We start from the raw sequence: 18,493 nt of genomic DNA, 5'->3' as shown, positions 1-18,493 counted from the left end.
AAGGCTTCTATTAACAGTGTAATAAACTACCTACCACACCAAAGCTTCTATTAACAGTGTAATAAACTACCAACCACACTAAGGCTTCTATTAACAGTGTAATAAACTACCTACCACACTAAGGCTTCTATTAACAGTGTAATAAACTACCTACCACACTAAGGCTTTTATTAACAGTGTAATAAACTACCTACCATTCAAAGGCTTCTATTAACAGTGTAATAAACTACCAACCACACTAAGGCTTCTATTAACAGTGTAATAAACTACGTACCACTCAAAGGCTTCTATTAACAGTGTAATAAACCACCTACCACACTAAGGCTCCTATTAACAGTGTAATAAACTACCCACCACACTAAGGCTCCTATTAACAGTGTAATAAACTACCCACCACACTAAGGCTTTTATTAACAGTGTAATAAACTACCTACCACACTAAGGCTTTTATTAACAGTGTAATAAGCTACCTACCACACTAAGGCTTTTATTAACAGTGTAATAAACTACCTATCACTCAAAGGCTTCTATTAACAGTGTAATAAACCACCTACCACACTAAGGCTTCTATTAACAGTGTAATAAACTACCTATCACTCAAAGGCTTCTATTAACAGTGTAATAAACTACGTACCACTCAAAGGCTTCTATTAACAGTGTAATAAACTACCTACCACTCAAAGGCTTCTATTAACAGTGTAATAAACTACCTACCACTCAAAGGCTTCTATTAACAGTGTAATAAACTACGTACCACTCAAAGGCTTCTATTAACAGTGTAATAAACTACCTACCACTCAAAGGCTTCTATTAACAGTGTAATAAACTACGTACCACTCAAAGGCTTCTATTAACAGTGTAATAAACCACCTACCACTCAAAGGCTTCTATTAACAGTGTAATAAACTACCTACCACACCAAATCTTCTATTAACAGTGTAATAAACTACCTACCACACCAAGGCTTCTATTAACAGTGTAATAAACCACCTACCACACTAAGGCTTCTATTAACAGTGTAATAAACTACCTACCACTCAAAGGCTTCTATTAACAGTGTAATAAACTACCTACCACACCAAATCTTCTATTAACAGTGTAATAAACTACCTACCACACTAAGGCTTCTATTAACAGTGTAATAAACCACCTACCACACTAAGGCTTCTATTAACAGTGTAATAAACTACCTACCACTCAAAGGCTTCTATTAACAGTGTAATAAACTACCTACCACACCAAATCTTCTATTAACAGTGTAATAAACCACCTACCACACTAAGGCTTCTATTAACAGTGTAATAAACTACCTACCACTCAAAGGCTTCTATTAACAGTGTAATAAACTACCTACCACACCAAGGCTTCTGTTAACAGTGTAATAAACCACCTACCACTCAAAGGCTTCTATTAACAGTGTAATAAACTACCTACCACTCAAAGGCTTCTATTAACAGTGTAATAAACTACCTACCACACTAAGGCTTCTATTAACAGTGTAATAAACCACCTACCACTCAAAGGCTTCTATTAACAGTGTAATAAACTACCTACCACACCAAATCTTCTATTAACAGTGTAATAAACTACCTACCACACCAAGGCTTCTATTAACAGTGTAATAAACCACCTACCACACTAAGGCTTCTATTAACAGTGTAATAAACTACCTACCACTCAAAGGCTTCTATTAACAGTGTAATAAACTACCTACCACACCAAATCTTCTATTAACAGTGTAATAAACTACCTACCACACTAAGGCTTCTATTAACAGTGTAATAAACCACCTACCACACTAAGGCTTCTATTAACAGTGTAATAAACTACCTACCACTCAAAGGCTTCTATTAACAGTGTAATAAACTACCTACCACACCAAGGCTTCTGTTAACAGTGTAATAAACCACCTACCACTCAAAGGCTTCTATTAACAGTGTAATAAACTACCTACCACTCAAAGGCTTCTATTAACAGTGTAATAAACTACCTACCACACTAAGGCTTCTATTAACAGTGTAATAAACCACCTACCACACTAAGGCTTCTATTAACAGTGTAATAAACTACCTACCAGTCACAGCCAGGCTTCCATTCTCTGAAACCTCAAACTTGTTGGTGGCAGGCATGAGACGTACCTCCAACTGGACCGAGCCTGAGAGGAAGAGGAAGGTGCACGGTGGAGGAGACAGTTGAACAGATAAATGATTGTGATCGTTTCCTGCCGATCACATCGAGGTGTCCAGGTGTCCGTCCAGCCCACTTCCACTCACCACTCTGTGGAAGGATGGTAGCTCCGTGGATGGTGACATCCTCAAATGTAACAGGCGTAGCTTCCGCAACAACCCCGAGATGTCTCACCAAGGTGCGCCAGGCCAGCACCAAGTAACCCGTGGCAGGGTAGAGGATGCGTCCATCTATGCAGTGTCCAATCAGGTAGTAGTCTGTCGACTCGGGGTTTATGTCTATTGTTGGTCAAGGAAGACATCAAAGACAAAGCATTGTTTGATTCCTTTTAATAACAACATGAAATGGAAAAATGGCCTTTTAAGCCAGGTGTATATTTCTTACCAATGCTATAAACGATGACAGAATTGGATCCTCCTGTGGAGGAGGGAAAATCCTCTACCTTGGGCACATCCCAGACCTGGGAATGGTCCCACTGCACCAACGGGGAGATCAGAGGGGTACCAACAGGAACAGGGTACTGCACTGCTGGGCAGAGCTTGTTACTGTCCACGTTGATGCTAAAAGGATGCGTGAAAGTTAATGACCTATATTATTCACACATTAGCAATGTGCCAGTTTATTGAGGACAATAGACCACACCCATCAAAACCCCCAACTAATGGCTCAAAGGTGTCTGATGAGGATTTACTGACCCACTCAGGTAGACCTTTCCAACGTTGGAGAGGAAAAACTCAAGGTTGTTATGGTGGCCTCTCCTCATCAAAGGGACGATGGAGCATGACCGCTTCAGGCTCCGCTTCAGGATGGCCTGTGCACCAAAGCGTAAGAATAATGGCTGAGGCTTGTGCAGGAGTGGACCCGCTCCTGCTTCGTGGCTGACACAGTGTCCCACGCAAGGTCAGCCGTGCGTCCAGCTGACCTTGCGTGGGACACTGACAACTCCCAGATCAAGCCTCCACGCTAGTTTGCTCCTCAGTGCTGCTGTGTGTTGAGAATGGGTGTCTTTAACCCCCAGTGATGGGGGTTGGGGGGGGGGGGCAACGCCCCCTGAAGCTGAGAAACTTTCAGTCATTTATAACCAATTTAGAGGGAAATTGCTGACAAGAAAATTGAACATAAGACGACATATTTAATGAAAAATTAAACGGAGCGGATTGTCCGAGGAAAGGAACTCTGGTCCGTTTTAAAGGGAGAAAACACGCGCAGTGGGAACGCACCCCAAGACGGTTTCTCATGCGAAGACGGCATCTCTGTTCACGCCCCACATCCCGATCCAACAAAACCATTAATGAGTGCAGAAAGTATCGTACAGACTTTAGAGAGGGACGGGCGAGTGCGTCCCTGAGACAGTTCTGGGTCAAAGGGGAGCCCAAGAATAATGTACCTGCAACAGAGCATGAGGGGCAATCTCCAGCACCACAGCGTCGTCAGGAACCCGACTCAGAGCCTCCTGGAACAGCACAGGGCTCACCAGGTTGTTCACATGGTAGTCCGCCGAGCTGTACTTGGCTAGAGGAGCGTCCCACTGGGATTGGGGGATGCTGGTGCTAATCCAGCGGGATGAGCGCCGACGAGGCTCCTTGATCACCTACACACACACGCGACATTAACCGGGCTGGATCATCATCGTCACACTAGAATTGACCTTTCAAGCAGAACTAGTCAGAGGGTACGTGCACGTTCAAACACAGAGTTTGACCTCTACTGACCTTCTTCAGAGCAGCTAGCAGGCTCGGCGCGATGGAGGCCATGTAGTAGGAGTGGAACGCCACGCCAGCACTTCGGACCTCCTTCGCAAACACTCCTTGCTCTTTCAGCTCCGCCACAAATGTACGGACCGCATCCTGATGGAAAACACACACGCACGCACGTGCACGATGTGAAAAGCCATGCTTACATTCAACAATAAAGCTGCTAGACTTATGACCTGCGTATTGGCAATAGAATAATTACTAAGCATAATGACAATTATATAATTGATAATTGCAAGAGCGATCAAGTAATCATTAAGTGGTGATTAAACAATGTTAAGTAACTTTGATACAGTGAAGGTTAATAGGACAATAACTGCCTGCAGAGGTGTAATAAGATGAAAAACAACATCCATCCATGCTTCGGTAACGACCTTCATGTCTGGAGGGAGGACACCGCTTTCCTCCCAGCGCTGCTTGGAAACTCCTTTGTAAACCACCTGTTTCCTGCTCTTCTAAAGAACCATCGTCTGTGTGCCTAGAAAAGCGAGATGAATTCACTCAGGCAGGCAGACTTCTGCTTGTGTGGGCGGAGCCCCAAGGCCGTGGTAAAATAATTAAAGACCAATCTTACATAATCATGAGTCTTTGTTATACATTTATTCAAAGTAACACAACTTGGTGTCAGAAGTGGGATGCCCTGGCTGGCCCGGAGTCTGTGTGAACAGCGAAGGCCACCAGGTCTGTAGCAGGTCTGCCTCTGAGTCCCATCAGCGTTACGGAGAGAGGACCGTTCACGCTGACTTCTGGTCGCCACCACGGGTCTAAATAAAAGAAAAGGAAGCCTCCAACGACTTACCGGTAAGAAAAACTTAATGTTTTCAATTATTAACCGCTTTCCATTTTGCTCATAATTCTAATTAGGATATTGATGTCCAGACGAGACGCCGGTCTTCAGGACTCAGAGTGACAAGTCCCCGGGGCCTTTGAGTGAGAAAGGGGTAACGTCAGCAAGCACAGCTCGCCCGAGGTATTCTGATCAGGTACTGAGTATCTGGCCGAGGCAAGCTGGACGGGTTGCTACTAACACAGCCCGTCCGAGGTATTCTGATTAGGTACTGAGTATCTGGAAAGCAAACGAGCTGGAGATGGGATCTTCAGGCAGCAGACAGATGAAGGATCCTGATGATCAGGTGGTCTGGACATCACCAATAATAGAAAAAGGGAAATTCCAAGCAACACTGTGGGAGGAAGTCATAATTTCTAAGTCTTAAACAGCGGAGACTAACTGTCAAACTGTGATGTAGTCCAGCTGCAAAGCGGCGTCCCCCCTCCAGACATGAAGGTCGTTACCGAAGCATGAATGGATGTTGTTTTTCATCTTATTACACCTCCGCAGGCAGTTATTGTCCTATTAACCTTCACTGTATCAAAGTTACTTAACACTGTTTAATCACCACTTAATGATTACTTGATCGCTCTTGCAATTATCAATTATATAATTGTCATTATGCTTAGTAATTATTCTATTGCCAATACAATTGCAACACGACCAAGTCTCGACATCTCCTGGTCTTGACTTGAAAGGACGGAGCGCCAGTTCAGCGCCATCAGAGCGGCACAGATAAAAGACATCTGACCTGAGGGCCCGAGACGGTGACGGTGTCCTCAGCATTGTGGCAGGCTGGGACAATTCCCAGAGGACACTGAGCAAGGCATTCCTCCCAGGTCAACCCTGGACAGAAGAGGGGGAGACAAGCAGCCAAGCCTCAGCGTGACTCAACAGTGGGAGGGTGCCAACGCTGGGAACAGCCCTTCAGGTTCCATCATGGGAGAACTATGCTGCAGAACCCAACCGGCAAGTTGGGTTCTGTCCTTCCCTGCTACACCCGTGTGTGCCTTGAGACAACGTTCTGTTGTGATCTGGTGCTGTGAAATAAAACTGAACAAGGAGAACCCCCCCCACCCCCCCCCCACATTTAAGCATGGCTGCTGCTACAATGAAACGATGCGTCCTTCCTCACCAACAGCAGCCATGCCCCCTGGAGGAAGACTGGCCTCCTTGATGCAGCGCCCCCTCCAGTACGCCGCGAGGATGGCCTCGCTGTGGCTGAGGGAGCCATCAGCGTAGCCGCAGGCTAGCTCCCCCACCGAGTGTCCCACGATGCCGTCCGGCCGCAGCCCCATCGAGCACAGCAGGTCGATCTCAGCGATCTGTCGGGGGAGCCACACGACACGCTGAAGCCCGACTGAACGGAGCCGTGCACGAGGACGCTTCACGTGCACTGTTGAGTAGTTCATGCATGTTTACTGCAGCTTTCCCTTCATCATTCTCTTTGAGCAGACTTTAGGCTTTGTGCCGCACACACACACACACACACACACACACACACACACACACACACACACAGTCTTGGTGAAATTTGTTTTTAGAATATAGAAGCCCTGCGATGGACTGGCGGCTTGTCCAGGGTGTAGCCCCGCCTCTCGCCCAGTGACTGCTGGGATTGGCTCCAGCTTGGCCCGCGACCCGATACCGGATTAAGCGGTTGGACAATGAATATAGAAGAAAGAAAACGAGCTTTAACCTGTTGAAACTATTTACAGTAAGCTCTTTGTGCTTCCTCACAGTCCGTTTATCCCCCCATCCAATAAGGTGTCTCCCACCCTACCTGGATGGCGGCGAGGCCAACAAAGGCATGAACGGTGTCCTCAAATGTCAGATCGTCTGCCTCCAGAAGCAGACGAGACACAAGCAGGCCGGTGTCCCGCAGGGCGTCGTCCGACCGCAGGATGGACGCCCTGAAGTCCGGCAGCTGCATGAGACTGCAGCCCATCCCGGCCCACTGGGTTCCCATGCCTGCAAAGCATCCGCCACTGAGAACACAGTCGATGTACTCTGGAGTACATCTAAAGTACACAGCGCAGACGATGTACAGCTCATGATCCCACGCTCTAAACTTCTGCATGCTGTATATTCTATAGTCTACAGCTACAATAGCTACGACGGCTACTACCACGATCTACTCAGCAACACAGAGGACGTCGGGTTCGTAGCTACATGGGGCGCGACCCGCGGCTTAATAAAACGTGGACTCGTTCTCGTCCTCTGTGCCCACAACGCAAGGTAAAACACATTCCTCGCCAAAACGACGCCAGCAGGCTGATTGTTATTTTAAGTTTGCCCTCGCCGAAGGGGAGGCGAGCGTATTGCAATTGGGTCTGTCTGTTTGTCTGTCTGTCTGTCTGTCTGTCCACGCGCTAGTCAAAAACCAGTAACCCAATCGACTTGAAAGGCTCTGTCCGAGGCTCGGTCCTCCCCCAGAACGGCGCTGATCCGGATCTGGATCCAGATTCTAGAACTCTTCAAAGGATTCTTTAACATTGCGCGATAGGGCACTTGGAGGCGAGGGTCTGCAACCTCTGATCGACATTCTAGTTTAACTATGTAATTTATACATCATAAACACAAATATAAGATGTTGCTAGATACAAAGCGGTGCGCCGTGACCCTGATGTCCCGCCTACTCAACCGATCCTGGGATCTACTCACCTGAACAGACGTACCAAAGGGGTCTGGCAGCTGCCTGCACCTGCTGAATATCCATGACATCACTTTGAGAGCCAATCAGAGTGTAGCCTCTGTAGGGCATGTTAACAGTGGGAACTCCTGACACCTCATTCAGCAAAGACAGGAAGGCGTCATTCCCAGCATGTTCCTTCCCATTTCGGAGCACCGCGCTGACCGCAGGCTCTGTGCGACCACAGGCCTGGAGCAACCTGGGCCCCGCCCTCGGCGCCGCCCTGGGTGCTGCATTCAACTCGGCTTGTTTCTTGGCTGGACGAAGGATCACGTGAACATTTGAACCTCCAAATCCAAAGGAGTTGATACCTACGATGCCTCCTCGGATAGGAATAGGTCGGTCGACAACTTGAACACGACCGTCAGTGAGGGCGGGGATGTCAGGGTTAGGACTGTCAAAGTGCAGGTTGGGGGCCCAGACGCCCCTCTCCAAAGAAAGCAGTACCTAAGAGCACGAGAGCAGGATGAAACATTTCCGCCTGGAACAGCTCTTCAGCTCCACACTTTGAAAAATGCAAAATGGCTGGAAGTGAAATGATCGGCTGCAGCCTGAAGTTCCAATGATATTACACGTGAAATAAAGGTTCATTCATTCATTCATTCATTCATTCATACAGTGCACATTAACGAACGTCAATACAGACGAATCCAATCGATGTAAATGTGCCGGATTTGAGCAGAAATGCTAATTTACATCCGCAGTCCCTCGGCAGGTAAAAGAAAGACACAACAAGACTTCAAAAAGAACAAGAGGTTACAGTAAAACAAAGGACGCCCAACCTCTCTCTCTCTCTCTCTCTCACCTTCGCTAGAGCAGCCAGACCAGAGGCGGGTTCTGGGTGGCCCATGTTAGATTTGGTGGAACCAATAAGAAGAGGTTCCCGCTTAGATTGACAGAACACGCCGACGATGCCGTTGACTTCCTGTGGGTCACCGACCTGCAGGTAGAGAGCAGAGGTGATGCAGAGACGCTACTTTAGACACGAGACGAGTGTCACGCTGAACCCAGCACACCCCACCTGCGTTCCTGTGCCGTGGGCTTCGACATACTCCACCTCCTCAGGCGCGATACGCGCTTCCCGGTACAGACCACGAACCAGCCTCTGCTGCATCTCACCTGAAGGAAATGTGACGCCTAACGGACAAAGAAACGCTTCTCAATCAACTCACCTGGTTAAATGCATTAACTGGTAGCTCATTGGCCAATCATCAGTCCACATTTAAACACCGACAGTATTTCTGTCAGTGTTTACGGGACGTCATGGAAAACCGATTGTCGACACATCAGGGTAAATCAGATGAGCCCATAGGAGATCAGATGTTCATCAGATGGGGGTACAAGTATCCGAAGGGTACTGCAATTCTCTAAATGTTCCAGTGAAACCGTGAGGAATCTCCTTTATGTATATTTCCTCCTTTAAAATGGTGCAATAAATAATATTACCTTTGGTGGAGGTTCATCAGAGAGCCTCATACAAAGACAACGTTAATCTGACAGAACTCCCACAGCAACAACTCCATCGTTCAGATCCGATGGTTCCAGAAGAGGAAGGCCGAGACGTGGGGCTGAACGTGACTAAAATCAGAGACCTAGTCCCCTCAAAGTCTACGAGCCCCCATAGGACACATAAAAGTCAACCTTAGATTGTTATTGGTGGACATAAAACTTTATTTTAAATCATATCCATCCCTCCATCTTCATCCACTTATCTGGGGCCGGGGGGGGCAGACTTCCCTCTCCCCGGCCACTTTTCTAGCTCTTCCGGGGGGATCCCGAGGCGTTCCCAGGCCAGCCGAGAGACAGTCTCTCGAGCGTGTCCTGGGTCTTCCCCGCGGCCTCCTCCCGGTGGGACGTGTCCTGAACACCTTCAGGAGGCATCCTGAATAGGTGCACCTCATCTGGCTCCTCCCAACGCGGAGGAGCAGCGGCTCTACTCCGAGCTCCTCCCGGATGACGGATCTTCTCACTCTCAACGTCACATAGAAAATTAAAGGACCAAAATGTGTCTCTGCCCAATTAAGAGTTAAAAGCGCCGGTGGCCGGTTACAAAGGCCGCAATGACACGCCGTCACCACTGGAGAGACCGACGCTCCACTTCAGCACTACAAATATAGAACCTGAACCGCAAGATGACGTCAAGACGTGATGACTGATCGTAATGCTTCTCCGTTCCATTCGGAGCCACGCCCACGTTAAGAAGGCTCCTCACTGTTATCATTTGCTTAATGAGCGCCCCCTCCTGGAACCCTTGCATCAAACGTGTCGTTACTGGTACTGCTGCGTTTGTCGTCCTCCCGTTGTGCAGCACTATGCTCGATGCTCATGCGTCACGGGGCTGAGGTCGGCGTCTCACCCTGCTCTTTGAACCCGTCTGTGTTGTTGCCAGCGTTGACGACGGTGGCGTAGACCCTTTTAGCCGCAGACCGCTTGGTCAGCAGAACGGCCACCGCGGCCTCGGAGCGGCAGTACCCGTTTCCTGGGCAACAGACAGACGACAGAAATAAGAGCACGCAAATGTTTGCGTCAGGAATGGCATCCGGCATGAACATTCGGCAAGAAAAATGGAACCGGGAAGTTACATTGTTAAAATAAGATGTAACCCTCTCACGACTCACTGAATGAATCTCAACCAACTGGTGACCGTAGAAATTATACATTTCCTAAAGACCAAAAACGTCACTTCAATACTTGATTGTTGTGTTGAAAGCTCTGTCGGAAATATTAACTCTTTCAGTGCCAGCCATTTGCAGCTCAGCTACATGCCAAGTGCCCCAGTTTTTGCTCATGTTGTCCCATTTTTAAAATCCCACAGAATATTTTCGACTATTACTATGCAAACACCAAACCTACCAAATTAAAGATTAAAGTCTCTTCTTTCATCAGGAAATCAAAGTGTGTGCCTACCATTATTTGTTCTGGGGGCATTGGCCATTGAAGAGAGTTTAGGTAAACATCAATGGCATTGAAAGGGTTAAGGGTTATGGACAAGGCAGAAGAGCTTCTTATCCTGCATGTTGAACCACAACCAGCAGAAGATCAGGAAACTTCACTCAACTACAGGTCATTACCACAAAAGATGAATCTTTGAAAACCAAAATCCAAATTGAGAACGAACGGCTGAAGAGTGAGAATAATAATAATAATAATAATAATAATAATAATAATAATAATAATTTTACCGAGCGCCTTTCTGGACACTCAGACGCTTTACATCGGGCAGCTTGCCCTCCGTTACCTGAGGAGTCAAAGGATTTGCAGGTGCCCTCTGGACTGAGCATGCCGAGTTTCATGAACTGCACTGAGGTGTTGGGCTTGAGCAACAGGTTGACCCCCCCCACCAACGCAGCATCACACTGGCCATGGCGAAGGTCATGGAAGGCCATTTGTAGGGCCAGTAAGCTGGAGGAGCAGGCCGTGTCAATGGCAGTGCTGGGGCCTAGCAGAGGAGAGCAAGCAGAGCAGCTGTGGAGTCATTTATTGTTCATTTATTGTTCATTTATTGTTCATTTATTGTTCATTTATTGTTCATTTATTGTTCATTTATTGTTCATTTATTGTTCATTTATTGTTATTTTGCATCAATTGAGTAATTTAATATTAGTTTTATTTGTATTGTTAAATGTCGATGATTTATGTACGAAGGACTTTCAATGGAAACAAATGCTCCTCTTAGACAGGATGTTTGACTGTACTTGTACTGTAATACATGCTACTGTGTGACTGTACTTGTACTGTAATACATGCTACTGTGTGACTGTACTTGTACTGTAATACATGCTACTGTGTGACTGTACTTGTACTGTAATACATGCTACTGTTTGACTGTACTTGTACTGTAATACATGCTACTGTGTGACTGTACTTGTACTGTAATGCATGCTACTGTGTGACTGTACTTGTACTGTAATACATGCTACTGTTTGACTGTACTTGTACTGTAATACATGCTACTGTGTGACTGTACTTGTACTGTAATGCATGCTACTGTGTGACTGTACTTGTACTGTAATGCATGCTACCGTGTGACTGTACTTGTACTGTAATACATGCTACTGTGTGACTGTACTTGTACTGTAATGCATGCTACCGTGTGACTGTACTTGTACTGTAATACATGCTACTGTGTGACTGTACTTGTACCGTAATACATGCTACTGTGTGACTGTACTTGTACTGTAATACATGCTACTGTGTGACTGTACTTGTACTGTAATACATGCTACTGTGTGACTGTACTTGTACTGTAATACATGCTACTGTGTGACTGTACTTGTACCCTAACATTCTATCTAATAAATATATTCATCATCATCACCTTCACCTTATTACGCTTGAATTAGGATCAGAGGGAACCTGAAGCCTGAAGCTCCTCAAGCTGATCAGAGAATGAGGGTGCGTTCCCACTGCACCAAGAGGACTCGGTTCCTTTGGGAGCAAAGTCCTGCATTTATAATCCGTTGAAAGGTCTGCGTTCACACTGTGATATCTCCATAGAACAAACATTCGGAGCGGCGTCACATGGCTGAAAAGGGCGCTCATCGATTGGACAAAGTAGAAGGGGAAGTCCCGCCCTCTCCCATGTTTTTTTTTCGAGCGCACCGTTACGGCTGCTGCTCCTTTAGGGAGGGAATCTCATTTAGTTCTGGCCTAAATCATAAATGTTACACAACGCTAGTCGTGTTTAACAAACACAAAGTCGCTGGGGATCCGTAAAGTCTCTGGATCAGTTCAGAACAACGGAATGAGAAACTATCGCTGATGATCAGCTGACTCTCCGCTCCGCGCTGGACTGTTAAAGCACCGTGGAGCTACTGAACAAAAGATTAAAGTATTATAACGCATATTTAGTAAATTAAATCTACACACAGCAGTACATATTCCACCACTAACTGAGCTTCCCCTGCAGAGCAGCTTGGAGTACTCGCTGTACTTCCTCTACCGGAGATGTACCGCGTAGCATCACTACGTACAGCTGATCCTGCCTTCGCTCCACCGAAAGGAACCGAGACCCTCCTTTTCAGGCGGACTTTTTTGATCCTCTCCAGAGTCCGGATGCGCGTTCCCACTGGCCCAAACGGAGCGGATTATCCGAGGAAAGGAACTCTGGTCAGTTTAAAAGGGAGCAAACGGCGCAGTGGGAACGCACCCTTACTTTATTCAGCAATACTTTGGCTGACAGTTCAACTTAATTGTGAAGTCACCTTTGACCCTGTAGCCTCATTCTGTGTATATACACACCAACATTCCCATGCTACAGCTGGGGGGGGGGCCTACCACTGAAGTCAAAGAAGTAGGACAGTCTGTTGGCCAACATGGACCGCTGGCAGCCAGTCATGCTGTAGCCCAGCAGCTTCTCTGGATCTCGGCTGAAAGCCTCACTAGCCTCTGAGCCACTGGCTCCAATGTAGACGCCCGTCTTACTGCCACGCAGTGTCGCCGGGTTCAGTCCTGCAACACAAAACTGGACATTTTATTATTTATCTAGCAGGAACATTGTGAAATGCAGAGTCAGCAACAAGCAGACCCTGAGCAGGTAAACAATGGAGAGAATAAAACAACGACAACAACAAAAGCACATTTTCCAGCATTCATTCATTGTATTTGTGATTTCACTAGCACTTCCTCATATTGCTGTTCCCTTGTTCCTCACCGCCATCTACGATCGCTTCGTAGGCGATCTCCAGCACGAGACGCAGCTGGGGGTCCATGGTGTTGGCCTGTTTTGGGTGAACGCCGAAGAACGCTGCATCAAAGTGGCCGATATCCTTTAGTTTACCATTCCTCTTTGGAAGTCCATAGAGTCCTAGAAAAAAGCAGGACAAAAGCAATTTTACAAAGAAAAGAAGTAATCACATTCCAGAGATATTAGAGTCTGTACAACACACAACTCATGAGGAAATCATCAAACCAGTTACTGAGATTAGAAAAGAAAGGAGAGCCAAGAGTTACAGATGTTTCCTACTTTCAACCAGTGTTCTTATGGTATACGTAGCTTTTCGACTTCAGGTACCTCAGGTCAACAGTGAGGTTACAAGGACTAGACGTAAAGAAGGTAGAGGACTTCAGGTACCTCGGGTCAACAGTGAGGTTACAAGGACTAGACGTAAAGAAGGTAGAGGACTTCAGGTACCTCGGGTCAACAGTGAGGTTACAAGGACTAGACGTAAAGAAGGTAGAGGACTTCAGGTACCTCGGGTCAACAGTGAGGTTACAAGGACTAGACGTAAAGAAGGTAGAGGACTTCAGGTACCTCGGGTCAACAGTGAGGTTACAAGGACTAGACGTAAAGAAGGTAGAGGACTTCAGGTACCTCGGGTCAACAGTGAGGTTACAAGGACTAGACGTACAGAAGGTAGAGGACTTCAGGTACCTCGGGTCAACAGTGAGGTTACAAGGACTAGACGTAAAGAAGGTAGAGGACTTCAGGTACCTCGGGTCAACAGTGAGGTTATAAGGACTAGACGTAAAGAAGGTAGAGGACTTCAGGTACCTCGGGTCAACAGTGAGGTTACAAGGACTAGACGTAAAGAAGGTAGAGGACTTCAGGTACCTCGGGTCAACAGTGAGGTTACAAGGACTAGACGTAAAGAAGGTAGAGGACTTCAGGTACCTCGGGTCAACAGTGAGGTTACAAGGACTAGACGTAAAGAAGGTAGAGGACTTCAGGTACCTCGGGTCAACAGTGAGGTTATAAAGACTAGACGTAAAGAAGGTAGAGGACTTCAGGTACCTCGGGTCAACAGTGAGGTTACAAGGACTAGACGTAAAGAAGGTAGAGGACTTCAGGTACCTCGGGTCAACAGTGAGGTTATAAAGACTAGACGTAAAGAAGGTAGAGGACTTCAGGTACCTCGAGTCAACAGTGAGGTTACAAGGACTAGACGTAAAGAAGGTAGAGGACTTCAGGTACCTCGGGTCAACAGTGAGGTTACAAGGACTAGACGTAAAGAAGGTAGAGGACTTCAGGTACCTCGGGTCAACAGTGAGGTTACAAGGACTAGACGTAAAGAAGGTAGAGGACTTCAGGTACCTCGGGTCAACAGTGAGGTTATAAGGACTAGACGTAAAGAAGGTAGAGGACTTCAGGTACCTCGGGTCAACAGTGAGGTTACAAGGACTAGACGTAAAGAAGGTAGAGGACTTCAGGTACCTCGGGTCAACAGTGAGGTTACAAGGACTAGACGTAAAGAAGGTAGAGGACTTCAGGTACCTCGGGTCAACAGTGAGGTTACAAGGACTAGACGTAAAGAAGGTAGAGGACTTCAGGTACCTCGGGTCAACAGTGAGGTTATAAAGACTAGACGTAAAGAAGGTAGAGGACTTCAGGTACCTCGGGTCAACAGTGAGGTTACAAGGACTAGACGTAAAGAAGGTAGAGGACTTCAGGTACCTCGGGTCAACAGTGAGGTTATAAAGACTAGACGTAAAGAAGGTAGAGGACTTCAGGTACCTCGAGTCAACAGTGAGGTTACAAGGACTAGACGTAAAGAAGGTAGAGGACTTCAGGTACCTCGGGTCAACAGTGAGGTTACAAGGACTAGACGTAAAGAAGGTAGAGGACTTCAGGTACCTCGGGTCAACAGTGAGGTTACAAGGACTAGACGTAAAGAAGGTAGAGGACTTCAGGTACCTCGGGTCAACAGTGAGGTTATAAAGACTAGACATAAAGAAGGTAGAGGACTTCAGGTACCTCGAGTCAACAGTGAGGTTACAAGGACTAGACGTAAAGAAGGTAGAGGACTTCAGGTACCTCGGGTCAACAGTGAGGTTATAAGGAACCGCTCATACTGCCTGATCTGTGTGTAAAAAGGACTGATGGGTAATTGATGTAAAACTACAGCAGTGGATGGATTTGAGAAATGTTCACTTGAATTAACATCACATTACTCGAGGAAAAAGATCAGTCATACTTTAATTTGTGGAACTTCGTAAGGGGCCTCACCTGGTGCCCACCGCCGGTCATCCTCTGTCACCATATCGACACCATTAATAAGGTTTTCCCAGAATTCCTCCAGGTTGTTAGACTCCGGCAAGCGGCCCGACATCCCTGTTATGACGATGTCATCATCCATGCTGAAGAGCTAGAGTGATGTCATAAAACAGGTTGGAATGAATGTGGACTGAACAGCTCCTGTGGGGGGGTGTTAAGCAGCCATTAATGCTCACCCTAGAACGTATTCATTATGAACTACCCACAGACCTTCAGTGAACTTCTAACTCGCACGACACCATGCGTAACGTTAATGTTTATTACTAATGTTAATGTTTATTAACATTACATTACATGTGTAACGTTAATGTTTATTACTAACGTTAATGTTTATTAACATTACATTACATGTGTAACGTTAATGTTTATTACTAACGTTAATGTTTATTAACATTACATTACATGTGTAACGTTAATGTTTATTACTAACGTTAATGTTTATTAACATTACATTACATGTGTAACGTTAATGTTTATTAACATTACACTACATGTGTAACGTTAATGTTTATTACTAATGTTAATGTTTATTAACATTACATTACATGTGCAACGTTAATGTTTATTACTAACGTTAATGTTTATTAACATTACATTACATGTGTAACGTTAATGTTTATTACTAATGTTAATGTTTATTAACATTACATTACATGTGTAACGTTAATGTTTATTACTAACGTTAATGTTTATTAACATTACATTACATGTGTAACGTTAATGTTTATTAACATTACACTACATGTGTAACGTTAATGTTTATTACTAATGTTAATGTTTATTAACATTACATTACATGTGCAACGTTAATGTTTATTACTAACGTTAATGTTTATTAACATTACATTACATGTGTAACGTTAATGTTTATTACTAATGTTAATGTTTATTAACATTACATTACATGTGTAACGCTTCGACACACGACAGTCTGAAAAGCTCTTCTAGAACGACCTGGAACAAAGCCAACGCAGGGCCGAGCGCCGGCGACAGCGTGGAACCGCCACCACGCCAGATCAACTCGACTCATTCTGATTGTATTCACTGCTATTTTCCTTCTGTAGTAGTATTACAGTAATACCTCGAGTCACTCGTTCAGTGATTCTGGCTGTACCCGAGTATTCCTGAAATGATCCATAAGTGATGGGACACGCCAGTACGAGCGGAGTACATGGACGATGTGTACAATCCTCAACCAGAAGGATGCGGTCAAGAACACAAAGCCTTCCAGAGGCAGAACTACTACGTCTATGTACGAGTACCTGTAAGGTACAAGTACCGCATAAAGTGTTACGTACTGTACAACTCTCTCCCTCCTCCTCACCGCTAGTCTGTCTCGAAGGTGGAACTCATTTGATGTTAGGGTGATACTGCGCACCGCTGATCATATCAATGTGTGATCTATAGAGAAATCAAAAACGCCCTTTCCATCCTTAGCAGGTTGATTCGAGTATTTGGAGACGCCGAACGGATCAAATCGTTCTAAGGTATTTAAAATGGGACAAATTGACTTGACATACGAGTGATTTGGGTTACGAGCCCGGCCCAGGATGGAGTTCTACTCGCATGTCGAGGTATTACTGCATTCAGTGCTGCACTGGAGTTATGAAACGGGTACTTTAATACCGCCATTTTACTTCAGTATGCTAACATTAGCGTGGTAGCACCACGTGGGAGTCCCGCGCGCACAGGTCTGCGTCGAGACAAACGCGATTCTCTCATAATGAACCGACCTGAGACCTGCAATGTCCCGGAGAGAGAGGACACGGACCGGCGGACGCTCACCTGGATTTACCTGCGCGGCTCTGCTCCGTCTGACGTCCGTGAACTCTCGGCTGCTTCTCGTTCGGTCCCGACCCGGTGTCGCTGCTCGTACCGTGGACCGGTGTGTCGGTCCTCCCGGTCTCCGTTCTAGCCGTTAGCCTCGCTGCTTCTGTGGCCGGTTCCCACGTTCACGTCACGTTCACGTCACGCCCGGCCACGCCACATGGTCTGACAGCTTGTCGGGCTCACCGTCCAATGAGAGGAGCCGCCGAGTCGCCGCCCACATCCGCACCAGGGGGGGCGGGGGTTACTGCAGTTCACCACCGGGACGTGACGTCAGTCGCTGGATGTGAAGACGGAGACTTCGACCTGCTTACGTCACAGACCCGGAGCCTGTGTGTAATTTAAAATGTAGCCTCTTGTTTTCGTGGCTTTGTTCGTTTCATCGTGACGTAGTTCTAAATCTGTCACGTGGTCAAAATGACACCGGAAATAACTACACTGTGCGAGGATTCACCTCACCTAATTACTTGCTGAAAAAGTAATTACTTTACTTTTTACTCCCTGCCAAAAGTAATTGGCTACTTATTACTTTAAGTTACTAGTTACTTTAGTTACTTTCCCAACACTGATATTCATGTGTGACTGAAAAGAGCAAAAAGGCTACTTTTAAAATATTGAAACAGAAAAAAGTGACTACTTTGAAATATACATTCGTGTTTCCTCTTTACTCTGGAAGCATCCGGGAACAATTGTTGTCATTTTACGGTAAAGAAGGTGCCGTAAAATGGAATCCAGCTGTTCCAGTATTTCATGTAATCCATGAAATGGACGGCAGGCCGGTCGGAAACACAAAAGGATGACAAACAATAAAGGCCACAGCGCCATTCTGTAGGGTTACGCAGTAAAAATAGGCCGAGTCAAATACCGGGGGGGGCCGGTGTGTACCGAACCCACGACACGAAGCACACGCAACCTCAACCCGGGTCTGCTGACACGTCACATCTGAACAAACTCGGGACGCTCGTGTTGCACTCAGACAACATCTGCATTCTCTCCAGCATGCAGGAAGTGGAGGAATCGGACTGACATTTATATCAGCCAATCAGAGACGGGGATGATCGTCTTCCGCCAATGAAAATAGGAAGACATCGGCTGTTGGGGGATAGGCTGATTAAGAGGTGGGGCCAAAGTGATGACGTGGGCCAGGCTGCAGGTCTGGCTGCTGGGGTTACTCAAGTTCACAGCATCATCGGCGCCATGTCGTAGAAGGT

At 46.2% G+C, this 18,493-nt stretch overlaps 1 protein-coding gene across 1 annotated transcript in view; it reads right to left on the bottom strand.

The window, feature by feature from the left end:
- The window catches only part of fasn (fatty acid synthase), a 55,972-nt gene extending 40,449 nt beyond the window's left edge, over nucleotides 1-15,523 (bottom strand). Inside the window, exons 1-17 of the mRNA XM_068754655.1 lie at nucleotides 15,408-15,523; nucleotides 13,116-13,268; nucleotides 12,740-12,913; nucleotides 10,701-10,901; nucleotides 9,819-9,941; nucleotides 8,484-8,599; nucleotides 8,268-8,402; nucleotides 7,435-7,909; nucleotides 6,554-6,741; nucleotides 5,906-6,095; nucleotides 5,522-5,616; nucleotides 3,900-4,034; nucleotides 3,575-3,778; nucleotides 2,883-2,998; nucleotides 2,572-2,747; nucleotides 2,274-2,465; nucleotides 2,075-2,155 (exon numbers count right to left, since the gene is read on the bottom strand). Of these exons, the coding sequence (XP_068610756.1) occupies nucleotides 2,075-2,155; nucleotides 2,274-2,465; nucleotides 2,572-2,747; nucleotides 2,883-2,998; nucleotides 3,575-3,778; nucleotides 3,900-4,034; nucleotides 5,522-5,616; nucleotides 5,906-6,095; nucleotides 6,554-6,741; nucleotides 7,435-7,909; nucleotides 8,268-8,402; nucleotides 8,484-8,599; nucleotides 9,819-9,941; nucleotides 10,701-10,901; nucleotides 12,740-12,913; nucleotides 13,116-13,268; nucleotides 15,408-15,510 (2,857 nt within the window). The 5' untranslated portion in view covers nucleotides 15,511-15,523. The remainder of the gene's footprint in view (nucleotides 1-2,074; nucleotides 2,156-2,273; nucleotides 2,466-2,571; nucleotides 2,748-2,882; nucleotides 2,999-3,574; nucleotides 3,779-3,899; nucleotides 4,035-5,521; nucleotides 5,617-5,905; nucleotides 6,096-6,553; nucleotides 6,742-7,434; nucleotides 7,910-8,267; nucleotides 8,403-8,483; nucleotides 8,600-9,818; nucleotides 9,942-10,700; nucleotides 10,902-12,739; nucleotides 12,914-13,115; nucleotides 13,269-15,407) is intronic.
- Between the last annotated feature and the right edge of the window lie 2,970 nt (nucleotides 15,524-18,493).

The sequence above is a fragment of the Brachionichthys hirsutus genome, chromosome 21, assembly GCF_040956055.1.
Source record: "Brachionichthys hirsutus isolate HB-005 chromosome 21, CSIRO-AGI_Bhir_v1, whole genome shotgun sequence".
Classification (NCBI taxonomy): Eukaryota; Metazoa; Chordata; class Actinopteri; order Lophiiformes; family Brachionichthyidae; genus Brachionichthys; species Brachionichthys hirsutus.
This window is presented reverse-complemented; position numbering and strand designations above follow the sequence as displayed.